The sequence below is a fragment of the Mesoplodon mirus genome (genome assembly GCF_964341445.2).
Source record: "Mesoplodon mirus genome assembly, chromosome: 3".
Classification (NCBI taxonomy): Eukaryota; Metazoa; Chordata; class Mammalia; order Artiodactyla; family Ziphiidae; genus Mesoplodon; species Mesoplodon mirus.
The window spans coordinates 156195934-156210345 of NC_138978.1; the positions used below are offsets into that span (position 1 = coordinate 156195934).

Below are 14412 nucleotides of genomic sequence, written 5' to 3' on the forward strand. Positions count from 1 at the left end.
TAGAAAGATATGTGAAAAGCAAGTAGAATAAAATGTTAATTGTAGAATCTAGGTAGCAGTTATATGGGTATCCAATGTAGAAATATTTCAACTTTGTATATGCTTGAAAATTTTGATAATAAAATTTGAAGCAAAATATAATACCTTAGAAAGGCCTTTTTTGACTATATAAACTCACTTGCCCACCAATTGTTCTCTATCACTTCCCTATATTTTATTTTTTTCATAGCATTTATCACTAGTCGATATTGTGTTGATTATCTTTTTGCTTCATGTTGCCTATTTACTTTCCCCATCAGCATGCAAGCTCCCTGGGAACCATCATCCACCATGTCCTCTGCTGTTTGCCCATCACCTAGAATACTGCCTGGAACACACTCAGTGTTTAATAAATAACTCCTAAGTAAGTAAATCAATGAATAGATGCCTCATGAGACTGCTTATTATATTACTTATCAGCTTATACGTGAATGCCTGCTCCTTTCCAAACAGACTAACAGTTCCTTGAAAATGAAACTTTTAATAGCTTTCTTAATATTAATCGAAGTTTCAGGTACACAATAGAGGCTCAAATTCTCATATTAAAAAATAATCTATGGATAGGTCAGTACTATAAAACTGCATAATAAAGATTTTTTAATACATTATCATGTTTTTCCATATCTGTAAAATGGGAAGCATTGAAAACTTCTGGGTAAAAATAGTCAAGTGAAAAATAAGATCTTCTTTCTAGAGCACAGAATTTTATAAATTAAAAAGTATTTAGAGATAAGTTAAGGGAGGGACTACCCTAGTGGTCCAGTGGTTAAGACTGTGCACTTCCACTGCAGGGAGCATGGGTTCCATCCCTGGTCTGGGATCTAAGATTCCACATGCCTCCCAGTATGCCTCCCCCCAAAAAGTTAATGGAAGCCTTCATTTTAGAGATGAAGCAAATAAGACTCAGAGAGAAAGAATGACAACTCAGACACTCTAGAGGGAGGTTAGTAACAGACAAAACGAGAGCCCAGGTCTCCCGGTTCCCAGTTTCTACCCTGAGTGGGTAGAGCAGGACCCTGGGAATCTGGCAATTTCCACTTGGAGGCTCCTGTTCTTTCTCCAGCTGGCTCCTGGCCACAGAAATCCCTCTATGTTGACTCAGTATGAACTTTTGGATGACAAACTTTTGAAGGAGTTTTTGCTAATAATGTCTTGGCTTGAAGCATAAGTCCTTCCTTTGCCAAACTCAAGTGGTCTTTTTATTATATCAGGTTGCCTTAACCATCTCCAAGAACTGTTTATAAATCTCCTCTCCCACATGATTCCCTCGCAACTCGTTTTCTCTTATAACCTCCGTGGACACTGTAGACAAAAGACAGTCCGCCTCTGAAAGATGGGGATTCAGGGATGAGGAGGGGCTGGATGGCTTGCTTAGGACACGCCACATGGTCTGGGGGACAAATGTGGGGTCTCCCCAACCAGCCATTATGCATTTACTTTTCTCCCACTACCATCACAGGTCACCAACTCAAAGAATTGTCATTCAGATGAAAACTACAAAGGACTCTTGAAAACAGTGTAATGAAAGAAAGCTGTTTGGCCAACTGTTTTCTCAAGCACACTAAAGAAAATAATTGTGTAAGCTACTTTAAATTCAGGAATGTAGAAAGCCTTTTTTAGAGCTCCAGGGTTACACACCTAAGCATAGGAAATGACAGGAGGAGAGGAAAGGCATGTTTTCCTACAGTATCTTCTCTTAAAATCAGTCTTTGTGTCATAGACTGAAGGGCAGAAAAAAAACATTATATTTCAGAAAGGCCAATTGTGCTTATGAAGCCCTCAACAAGGGTTTATTGAGAACCAATCCTAGCAACATGCCATAGGTGAGGTCTGCGGATGTTATAACATTGAGCCACTTCTCTCTATCCCACTGCTCACCAATATGTACTTGCCAAGCCATGTAACTTGTCATGCCCCAACTTGTTTTATTCTTTCAAAACTCCATGCCTTTGCAGTTTCTACTAGAAACTAGAACGCTCATAACTGCTTTTCTGCCTACTGAAATTCTATTCTTCACAAACATTTATATACTGCTTAATATGTACCAGGCAATAAGCATTATATGTATGTAAAGATACACCTATGTGAGTAGTATATATATTACTATAATCAATTATTGTTATATATTTTATATGTAATGTTATATACTTAATATATAAACTAAGTAATATATAATCATATTTTATATAAAATTATATAAGTTATAATTAAATAATTACATCTAAATATATTTAAGTGTAATATACATTATACTCTATAATTATATGGATATATTATATATAAATATAACTAACTCATGTAATCATAATGATTCTCCTATGAGATATAATCTCCACTTTACAGATGAGCAAATTGAGATTCAGAGGAACTAAGTGATTTCCCCAGGATGAAACAAATGGTAAGAAACAGAGCTGGGATTTAAACACCAAACAACCTGTCTTCAAATGACAAGGTATTAACCACTATGTTCACTGTTCGACCTGCTCAAAATCATCTACTGATATGGAGCCATCTCTGGCCTCCTCTCACAACGTAATCTTTCTTTATTCTGTCTTCCTCCTGCACTCTGAACACACCTCATTGATACTTATCTTACTGTGTAGTGGTTTCTTTTCATCACATGTAACTCCCTATGTTCATTTCCTTTTCCAACCCCTACCTCACCTCCACCCCAGATGAAGATAATTGAGGGAAGAGCTTCCTGTACCATATTCTTCTTTATGTGCCTTGAACACAACACCATGGTTGGTAGACTCCAATAAATGTTTGAAAGAAGAATGAATGAAATAACTTTAAAAGAGGTAAACAGAAATGTGGGCAGTGTATCTCTTAGCACTGGATAGAAAACATATAGAAGACATGCTTCCTGGAGCAGCTAAAGGTATCAGCAGGGAGTATGTGACTGGAGTGTCCTCAAGGCAACTGAGTCACTCTGATTACATGAACTGGTCAGGGTCCTTTGGGCTTAAGTCAGTTTCTAAATAGGTATATACTCATGGAATAAATATAAACTATGTATTAGGTCTGTAATTAGGCATGCATAACCAGTATTCCAGTTTCCTGACCAGGAGTTGAGTCTGAACAGTTTAGATGATTCAGTCCCAATGAACAACACATAATTATCATGGTGGTTCAGGAAGAGGTCATATGGGATGCTAACAGTTAGGAAAGGAGGTAGGAGTTAAGGGATAAGGAGATGTGGGTGAGGGGAGAGATTTGAAAATCATTCCAAGGGACAAAAACACCAAGCTGTTCCCAAAAAGAAGAAAGTAATACATTAACCAGCTTTCTGAATCCTGGTCTACCAGTTGCTTACATTTCTCACTATAAACTACTACACTAGTTTCCTGTAAAATTCAGAATCCAATGTTTGCTCTGTATAAATAATTTCTCTAGGGTTTTATTAATCTTAAATAAATTATTGAAATTTCAGAAATGCAGCAAACCTAAGAAAAGAATGAAAAGAAAGAAAAGAAAGAAAGAAAGAAAGAAAGAAAGAAAAAGAAAGAAAGAAAGAAGGAAGGAAGGAAGGAAGGAAAGGAAGAAAGACTAGGAAGGAAGCAAAGGAAGGATTTCCAAACATTAAGCTCCAACTTTCCAGGTTAAATAGATTTTATCTGACATAAGGTTGAAAAATAATTCGTTGTGCTGCTTACTTGGTTGAAAATAAAAGGAACCTCTTTCTTCTCTCCCACTTTCATAGAAGATATGGGAAATATTGTTGTCCCGAGCGTTTCATCCATGACGTAATTGGCATCCATCAACGTGATCTATAGAGAGTAAAAGGTAGAGCAGAGGTATCAAATTTTTCTGGAATCTTTGGAAATTATATCTATAATCTCCATCACACTTAAAAAATGAAAGTTCTCAAGTGATATTTAACAGTCATTTGAAATCCTCAATATTCAACTGGTAACAATACTATGTCTTTTGTGTCTGAATGCCACATTTGCTTCTAACATAATAATTAATTTTTCACTTTCCTGATTGACATTATCATACTTTGAAAAATGAAACTTTATCCCCTCTCCAGGGAAACGCTATTTTTGGAATATGAGAAAGAAATTAATGTAGAAAATCTATGCAACTATTTTGGAAAAGATCTATGTGAACTTATTTTAAAGCTAATTATTTGAACTTTAAGCTAATAAAGTTAATTTATTTTAAAGTCCTAATCAATTGACAATATTTTTATTCTATTGTACTTGGATCCTCCTCTTTCTAACAGAACGAATATTTTCTCCAAAGCATGTGAGGAGGATAACAGATTCTTCCCAGCCCCACCTAGCTCCTGTATTTCCCACTGGACACTCACATAGCTTGATGTGCAGTAGCTAGAAGCTCATCTACCATATACTGCACAGCTGGACTCCAACTACATCAAACTGAGAAGAATGAAGGCAGTGAGGGGACAAACTCAAGCATCAACCTCAACATGATAATGGCCATCTCATTGTCCCCAAATGACTCACTTACCTCCAAAACATTGTCCTGATTAGGATCCAAAATAAATTCAAAGGTCTCATTCCACACAGGGTTTATGTCATTATTGAAGTGTTTTGTTCTCTTCCTGCTGTCAGGGGTTGAGGAAATGAAAAGTTCCACATAGGGGTCTGGAGTGTCAACTACAGACAGTAAACACAAATGAGAAGGGGGAAAAATGTGATCAATTCCTAATTTGTTTTTATTAATATGTGTTATCAGATTATTTTCAATGAATCTGCAATAACATATTCAAAATGTCTGAGACAAAATGATATATAATAGAAGAACGGCATAGGTTATATACTGTTTACATATTATGTCCCTGCACTTCCCAACAGTCCTGTGAGAGGGAATCATTTATTGGTACTTTATTCAGAATTCCTCTGTCTACCTAGAGGGCATGGTCACTGCAATCAACAACTCAGTCCAACTGCTAGACAATGATAACAATCTCACTCAGCTAACAACAGCGTAACCGTCACCCCAGGACTACGATGGCAACAAGATCATGAGTTCAGGATCATCATGATTGTTTATATTAGAAAAAAATTAACCTACTGTGTTATTTGCCAAACAAAATAATGAAAGTCGGTGTGGCATAAGTATTGCTTGTAGTTATAAGGCTGACTTGTATGGTTGTACAGGTTTGTGCGCTGAAGAACTCTAAAGGGAGGCATTTACATTAGTAGTCAACAAATAGTTCCCTATTTATTATGGTGGTATTCAATAAGATGGAAGTGGGCATCTCAAGGAAGTGACAGCTTTTTCTGTTACACATAAAGATCCCCTGAGGGCATGATATGGGTGCCATTTTATTTATTTATTTATTTATTTTAAACATCTTTATTGGAGTATAATTGCTTTACAATGGTGTGTTAGTTTCTGTTTTATAACAAAGTGAATCAGTTATACATATACATATGTTCCCATATCTCTTCCCTCTTGTGTCTCCCTCCCTCCCACCCTCCTTATCCCACCCCTCTAGGTGGTCACAAAGCATGGAGCTGATCTCCCTGTCCTATGTGGCTGCTTCCCACTAGCTATCTATTTTACGTTTGGTAGTGTATATATGCCCATGCCACTCCCTCACTTTGTCCCAGCTTACCCTTCTCCCTCCCCATATCCTCAAGTCCATTCTCTAGTAGGTCTGTGTCTTTATTCCCATCTTACCCCTAGGTTCTTCATGACCTTTTCTTTTTTTCCTTAGATTCCATATATACGCGTTAGCATACAGTATTTCTTTTTCTCTTTCTGACTTACTTCACTCTGTATGACAGACTCTAGGTCCATCCACCTCACTACAAATAACTCAATTTCTTTTCTTTTTATGGTTGAGTAATATTCCATTGTATATATGTGCCACATCTTCTTTATCCATTCATCTGTCGATTCACACTTAGGTTGCTTCCATGTCCTGGCTATTGTAAATAGAGCTGCAATGAACATTTTGGTACATGTCTCTTTTTGAATTATGGTTTCCTTAGGGTATATGCCCAGTAGTGGGATTGCAGGGTCGTATGTTAGTTCTATTTTTAGTTTTTTCAGGAACCTCCATACTGTTCTCCATAGTGGCTGTATCAGTTTACTTTCCCACCAACAGTGCAAGAGGGTTCCCTTTTCTCCACACCCTCTCCAGCATTTACTGTTTGTAGATTTTTTGATGATGGCCATTCTGACCAGTGTGAGATGATATCTCATTGTATATTTGATTTACATTTCTCTAATGATTAATGATGTTGAGCATTCTTTCATGTGTTTGCTAGCAATCTGTATATCTTCTTTGGAGAAATGTCTATTTAGGTCTTCTGCCCATTTTTGGATTGGGTTGTTTGTTTTTTTCATATTGAGCTGCATGAGCTGCTTGTAAATTTTGGAGATTAATCCTTTGTCAGTTGCTTCATTTGCAAATATTTTCTCCCAATCTGAGGGTTGTCTTTTGGTCTTGTTTATGGTTTCCTTTGCTGTGCAAAAGCTTTTAAGTTTCATTGGTCCCATTTGTTTATTTTTGTTTTTATTTCCATTTCTCTAGGAAGTGGGTCAGAAAGGGTCTTGCTGTGATTTATGTCATAGAGTGTTCTGCCTATGTTTTCCTCTAAGAGTTTGATAGTGTCTGGCCTTACATTTAGGGCTTTAATCCATTTTGAGTTTATTTTTGTGTATGGTGTTAGGGAGTGTTCTAATTTCATACTTTTACATGTACCTGTCCAGTTTTCCCAGCACCACTTATTGAAGAGGCTGTCTTTTCTCCACTGTATATTCTTGCCTCCTTTATCAAAGATAAGGTGACCATATGTGCATGGGTTTATCTCTGGGCTTTCTATCCTGTTCCATTGATCTATATTTCTGTTTTTGTGCCAGTACCATACTGTCTGGGTGCCATTTTAAATAGAAAGGAACAACTGCAAATAATGGAGCTATTTAAATTTCCTCCCACTATACACATACTTAACAACAAGGCAACTGACCCTGAATGTGGAAATATTGATTACTCCCCCTTTTTTTGTTAATATATCTTTTTTTGAGTATAATTTCTTCACAGTACCATGTCAGTTTCTGTTGCACAACAAAGCAAATCAGCCATATGCATACACATGTCCCCATATCTCCTACCTCTTGAGTCTCCCTTCCACCCTCCCTATCCCGCCCCTCTAGGTCATCGCAAAGCACCGAACCGATCTCCCTGTGCTATGCTGCTGCTTCCCACCAGCTAACTATTTTACATCCGGTAGTGTATATATGTCAATGCTACTCTCACTTCGCCCCAGCTTCGCCCTCCCACCCCATGTCATCAAGTCCATTCTTTATGTCTACTCTTTATTCCTGCCCTGCAACTAGGTTCATCAGTACCTTTTTTTTGTTTGTTTTTTAGACTCCATATAGGTGCTTTAGCATACGGTATTTGTTTTTCTCTTTCTGACTTGCTTCACTCCCTTTTAATGGCTCCTTTGAATACTTCATCTGACAGCATTGCATATACTATATTTTATAAAGGAAACTACACATCTATCTGTCTTTTCCTACAAGACTGTCAACAATTTGAGGTTAAGAACCGAGTCTTACTCATCTTTATATCTTCAGAACCTAACAACTATCACAATATTTAAGGTCTCCTCACTTAAAGACTCAACTTTTCTCTTTAACACATCCTTTCACATGTGGCCATTACAACTCATAACCACAAAAACCAACCATCAAGTGATGCCTGATAGGATCTCTGTTGAGTACTTCACATACATGAGTCTCATTCTAATCTCACAAGAACACTATAAGGTAAGTGCTTTTAGTGTTGAGACAGCAAGAACTGAGAGATGTTAAGCAATCTGTCCAATATCACACAGCTAGTAAGTATCAGAGCAAGATGGGACTGCAACAATTATCCTCTCAGTGACATCATGCTCCTAAGTGCTAAAGATGTGATCATAAGGTATGGCTTGTTATGGAAAGAGGAGATGGAAAAGAGCTTTGGAGAAGAAGAGGAAGGGAGATAAGCAGGAAGAAAAGAGGAGGGAAGGGGTAAGGATGGAAAGAAAGAGAGGAAGAGAGAGAGGTGCAGAGGTTAATAAAAAAAGATACAAAAATTGAAAACAAAGGAAAAGCAAAAATAATAGTTCTTAAATGACTGGCTTTCAAAGAATATTTTAAAAAAGTAATTTTAAAAATATACTTTGTCCTTTCACCGTAGTTACGGTCAAATAATGTAATCAATGTCCTTCACAGCTCTTCTATGTGGTCATCAGATTTTTTAAGTGAGCTTTTTTATTGTTAAGTGGGAAGATCTACAAATGAGGTATTAGCATTTGGGATTGTCTTTTAGTTCATTTTTCCACTTGCAGCTTATGCATCATTGGTCAAGGACAGGGGAGTCTCAAAAGTGAGAGTGCAAGGTACATGCCTAGGGAAAATTAACCACCACACATTTCAGGGCCTCTCGCCTTCTGAGATGGCCCACACTCTGTCTGTGGAGTGTGTTTTCCCCCAAGGCCCTTCTGACCTCATTGTGTCTATGGAATGTGTATCTCTCTAAATAAACCTACAAGAAAGAAAGGAAGGAAGGAAGGAAGGAAGGAAGGAAGGAAGGAAGGAAGGAAGGAAGGAAGGGGAAAAGAAAGAAAAGAAAAGAAAAGGAAAGATAAGAAAAGATAAGAAAAAAGCTAAATGTCTAGGGTTCTGATTAAAAATACAGACCCTTGACCCACATCCCATAAGGCCCATAATCAGGAGATCTGTAGTGGGACAAGGGATCTGCATTTTTCAACAATTATTCTAGTTGATCTGATGTAGGTCATGTTCTGTTCACACTTTTGATATCTTATTTTAGGAGGAAATAGCTAGTTATTCCCATTTCATTTATTTCTTCATATTGAGATCTAATTGATATATAACATCGTGTAAGTGTAATCTATACAATGCATTGGTTTGATACATTTACATATAGCAATTTCTAACTCAATGCTTTTCTCTCTCAGTGGGACCATGGAAGAAAAATTAGAAAACAAAAGACTTGGTAGGAAGGATGGCAAGAGGAAGTGGGCCAAAGAAGAGAAGGACATGCTACCAGGAGACCTAACTCACTCCTCAACCAAGAGATGACTGTTCCTTTTCCTTAACCATGTTTCTGCCACGTCTCCAGTACTCGGGGTCTCAAACCACAAATATAACTACATGTTTAGAATAGCAGGTAGTAGAAGACTATAAAGAAAAATATTTTTCTTTTTTTGAGCGGAGGTAGATATGTGCTTTTAAAGAGAATATTCAATGGCACTTCACAATAAATGTAGAAAAATAAAAATGTAGCCCTTCCTCATCTCAGAAGCTGGTTCTTTCTTACGGGATTAATGCTCTTTTATATGTTTTCCCCCAAATATTAGAAAACACAAAACCAAGCAAAAGCTAATCTAGAAAACAAAAAGTGTGCCAGGAAGGAGAAGCATGCAGATGGTAAACATCATTCATTCATTCAACATATATTTGGGTGCCTACTATATGCCAGGAACTGCCCATCAAGAAGCAGTTTGGCCAGCACATCTATGTTACTTGACTTGGATCACACAGCTGGTGAGTGTGGAAGCTGGAATTATATTTGTTCTGAGGAACTGCCTGCCCTGGGAACCACCCCTTTAAGGACCATTATGACAGTTTGCACAAAAAAGCATCCCATGGACTCCTACTTGTTCCAAAAAATGGCCCACCACAAAAAGTCCTTGCCTCTAACTCAGAACAATCCTTCCTCTATTGAAATATTCTAACTTGCTTGTTTATACCTTTGCAGCCAAAGACTACCAAATGTATCTAAAGACCAAAGATCATTTCCAAAAATCTCACCTTAATAGAACGCTTGCAGATCACTGATTTTCTCAGGAATTCCTCTTTTTAATCTATAGCACTTACACTCGCTCTTCTAACACCTTGGAAGTCTTGCCAAAACACAGCAAATAGGTTCACTTGCTGCAAGTTTATGAATACATAGCCTTTGTTAATTGTGTCAAAAAAAGAAAAAAAAAAAAAGCAGTTTGGCTTGGCTTGGATAGGGAGCCAAACACGAAAGTGCAGATTTGAAATATGGAAGTGAGTCAAATGCTAATAGCCTAATTTTAGAGGCAAGAGTAAATGGAAGACAAGCAGATACACTCCACCAATGACTAATAACTCAGTCACCCAGGTTATTACACACACATAAAGTCAAATCGTAGGTGGATAAATGGCCTTCTGAGGCTTAGTCTTCATTTGAATCTTTGAACAAGAGGAAGGACAGGTTTTCTTGGGTCAAACAAGAAAGAGAAAGTAGAAAGTAAAGTTCCTTGGGAGGAACCAGATAGGGACAGGATGCAGCAAACTGAAGTGGTATAAGTCAACCAGCGATATTACCATCTTCTCAGCCATTTTGGACTCTCAGTGGGTCATATGCTTTTCCAAATTCTAACTGACAAAATAATAAAGAAATTACCATACAGCAAGATGCCAACCCTATGTTTATATGCCAAAACATCAACAGACTTCTTTTAAAAATTGGAATCCAGTTCAAAGCTGTCATTTTAGATTCTTATTTTTACTTTAAAAAAAAGTCAATACTCTAAAATTTTTCTCAAGACTGGTGGTTTTTCTAGTTTCTCCTCTTGCTTCATTAATAAGAGACACCAAAGGGTGCTAAACAGTGGAAAACCACTGACAGCTGTAAACTGTGATACTGCAATCTGCATCATGGCTAATCTTTGCAAGTTAAGAAACAGCTGTAGCAGTGGTAGACACCACAGGATGAAAAGAAGTTTTAAGAAGCTATTTTAAAACTGGATTAAGATAATCACATATCTCTGCTCAGTTTTTTTTTAACATAATCTATAATCTTCATTGGCATGGTAGCGCGTGGAAGCTTTGAAAGGGGAAAGCAGTCCATTTTGACAGCAAAACTTAGCCCGATGCTTTAGAGAAGTTCCTAGAAATGCACTGAGGGAAAAAAAAAAAAAAGGGAAACACAGGAAAAGAAATTTTTTTTTCTCGCCTTTGTACTTATTTCATGCCTTTGTGAATTAATGCCTATAGGGTAACTGGGTGTTGAGTCACTGATTCAGCTTCATCTTGATTAGCTCCAGCGAAAACAGGTGGTAAGGTAAAGATATAATGTGTGGGTAAAGACTTACATCTTATCCTTTTATCTAACTCGTGACTAACAAAAATGTTGGGGGTGTGGGATAAAGATCTGATGCGTGTAGACATGAAACGAGAGGCACCACAAATAGATTCAGAGTTCCCGGGTTATAAAACTTCTTATAAATTTCAGTAGCTGAAGGAGCGCCCGCCTAAAGTCATAACAGGTCCATCTGTCATTTTGGCTTTGTCTGAGTAATATATTATATGATTCATCACAGGAGCTGGTGGCTTCTGAACTCCAAGTTCGATTTTAAATATGCTCCATTTGCTTACTTATATCCACTTTGCTCAGTAGCAACTTAAATCCTTTGTTTCAAATAGAGATGACCCATAACCTGTTACAATTCATGCGATATACAGCAAAAGAAAACCCAAAGGAAAAGTCCTCCAAAATCCACAGTCAAAATATCCTATTCTGAATAGCTATGGTCCACTGATGGTGAGCATAAAGCAGTGTTTTCCAAAACATAGTCCACTAGAGTATCTTCACAGTATCATCTGGAGTATTAAAAATGCAGACACCCTGCATTTTCAGTCTCCCGCGACGGCTTGGAAATCTGCATTTTTAACAACTTGACCAGACGATATTTATGCACACAAGTTTGAAAAATGGGATTTAAAGTATATTATGACAATCAAATACAGAACAATGGTATAACACCCACAGTAAAGTAGAAACATTTTGGCATTGAGAAGTCAACAGACTTCGTCGTGGATATTCTGCTTATGGACTATATTAAGCACAATCCAGTAATTCACGTCTGTTTCTCTTAAGCCATTAAACACATTTTCAAGTGACCACATGAAAACATATCCAAGAATAAAGTATATGTGGGTGCGTGAGTTAGCAATCTATTTAAGGTGATGGACTGATATTCAAGTGTTCCGCTTCATTATCACCAAAGTAAGAATGCCATAGTAAGACCAAAAATTAAATGACAATTTGTTGAAAGAATGCCTCTGAATACTATTTTCCAATGTGGTCACTCCTTTAAATGTTTATGATTTAGTGATAATGATAATTACACGGTGAACTTAAAGCTTTTAAACATAAAGGCTGAAAAACTTAAATGTTTTATGATTGCCAACTTTTTCACTGTCCCTGCCCTATGCCAGCAGAGTTGCTGGTATAAACCCTAGGAAAGTGATGGTTAGCCTCACTATAAATGTATGAATTTCAGTAACAGTTTAGTTCTTTTCTTAATGTAACATTTTTATTGAAGGATAAGATACATGCAGAAAAATTAGATGATTGTAACCATACAGTTTGTTGAATTTTCATAAAATGAACTCACTCAGGATACCACCACCCAGATCAAGATATAGAACATTGCCAGCACTCCAGAAGCCTTCCTCACCTCCTTCCAGAAGGGTGACCACTACCCTACCTTCTACCACCAAATAATATTTTTACCTGTTTTTTATCTTTATATAAATAGAATCAAGAATAGTATATACTCCTGGGTCTGGCTTATTCTGCTCACCATTAAGTTTGTAAGATTCATCCATGTTGGCATGTGCAGAATAACACATTCATTAATTATTAATGTAAACTGTTTCACTGTGTGAGCATTCCATAAAATATTTATCCATTCCACTGTTAGTAGATATATGGATTGTTTCTAGTTTGGGCTATTACTAATGGTGCTGCTATGAACATTCTTGTACATGGCATTTGGTACACACATTTTTATGTTTCTGTTGTGAAATTCCTAAGAATGGAATTACTTGGACATGGAATTATTATGCCATTGTACACCCTGATGTTAATATTTACATGGTAGCAATCATTCTTAGTATTTAATAGTCAGTTTTGTAATTTAAACATCCGGTGGATATGTAATGGTATCTCAGTATGGATTTAATTCACACATCTTGGATGACTACATGAGGTTGTATATTTCTTTATGTATTTTTTTTTTTTTTTTTTTTTTTTTTTTTGCACGGTACGCGGGCCTCTCACTGTTGTGGCCTCTCCCATTGCGGAGCACAGGCTCCGGACGTGCAGGCTCAACAGCCATGGCTCATGGGCCCAGCCGCTCCACAGCATGTGGGATCTTCCTGGACCAGGGCACGAACCCGTGTCCCCTGCATCGGCAGGCAGACTCTCAACCACTGCGCCACCAAGGAAGCCCTCTTTATGTGTTTTTATTGGATAGTCTCTTGAGTGAAAAGCATACTCAAGTCTTTTGTCCATTTTTTTTTTGTTAGATTGCCTGTTTTTTTTTAATTGATTTATAGAGTGCTTTACATATTCTGGATATGAGTCCTTTGAGAGACACATATATTACAAATATATTTTCCCAATCTGAGGTTTATCTTTTCACCACTTTAATGATATTTTTGATAAAAAGAAATGCCTAATTTTAATATAGTCCAGTGTATCCACCTGTTTCCTTATGATTCATGCTTTTTTCCTTTTGTTTAAGAAAACTTTAGCTATTCCAATGTCATAAAATTGTCTGCACTGACTTCTCCAAAAAATCTCCTTTGCTTTACTGTTTACCTTTATATCTAAAATGCAATTAGAATTAATTTCTGTGTAAAGTGTGAGATAGGTGTGAAGATTCTTTATATAAATATATAAGTACATATATATATGTGTACATATATATATATATATAAAACCAATAAACTCGGCATAATTTATTGGAAATGCTGTCTTTAACCCTAATACTACAATATAAACATTTTATTAATCAAGTAGTCATATACATATGTTTCTGGACTTCCAGACTTTCTGGTTTATTCATTTAAGCTTGCACCAATTCCACACTCTCTTAATTATCATAGTTTTATAATAAATCTTGACATCAGGTAGTATAAGTCCTCTAATTTTTTCAACTTCTTCAGAATAATTTTGACAGTTATTTTATTTCAGCACTTCAAAAATGTCATTCTGTTATCTTATGGCTTCTATCTGTTCTGGTGAGGAATTTACTTTCAGTCTTTTGCTTTGTTGAATATATTGTTTTTCCTCTGGATGCTTTTAGGATTTATTTTCTTTGTCTTTAGTTTTCAGCAGTTTTACTGCAATATGCACAATATTAGTATTTTTTGTACTTATCCTTGTTAATAACACAGCATTTTTATCAGTTACAGAAAATTCTCAGCCATTATCTCTTCAAATATTACTTGTGCCCCAATCTCCTTCTCTTCCCCAGTGTTTTATTTAAATTTTGCCCAGATATTCCTTATGCTTTAATTCTATATTTTATTTCATTTTTTGTTCTCTGTATTTGA

General features: G+C 36.6%; 1 protein-coding gene across 2 annotated transcripts in view; it reads right to left on the bottom strand.

Annotated features, from left to right (window-relative positions):
- The window catches only part of PLA2G4A (phospholipase A2 group IVA), a 160069-nt gene that overhangs the window by 84180 nt on the left and 61477 nt on the right, over window positions 1-14412 (bottom strand). For both annotated transcript variants that reach the window (XM_082613763.1, XM_082613762.1), the window contains exons 4-5: window positions 4516-4664; window positions 3696-3809 (exon numbers count right to left, since the gene is read on the bottom strand). In XM_082613763.1, coding sequence (XP_082469889.1) covers window positions 3696-3809; window positions 4516-4664 — 263 coding nt within the window. The remainder of the gene's footprint in view (window positions 1-3695; window positions 3810-4515; window positions 4665-14412) is intronic.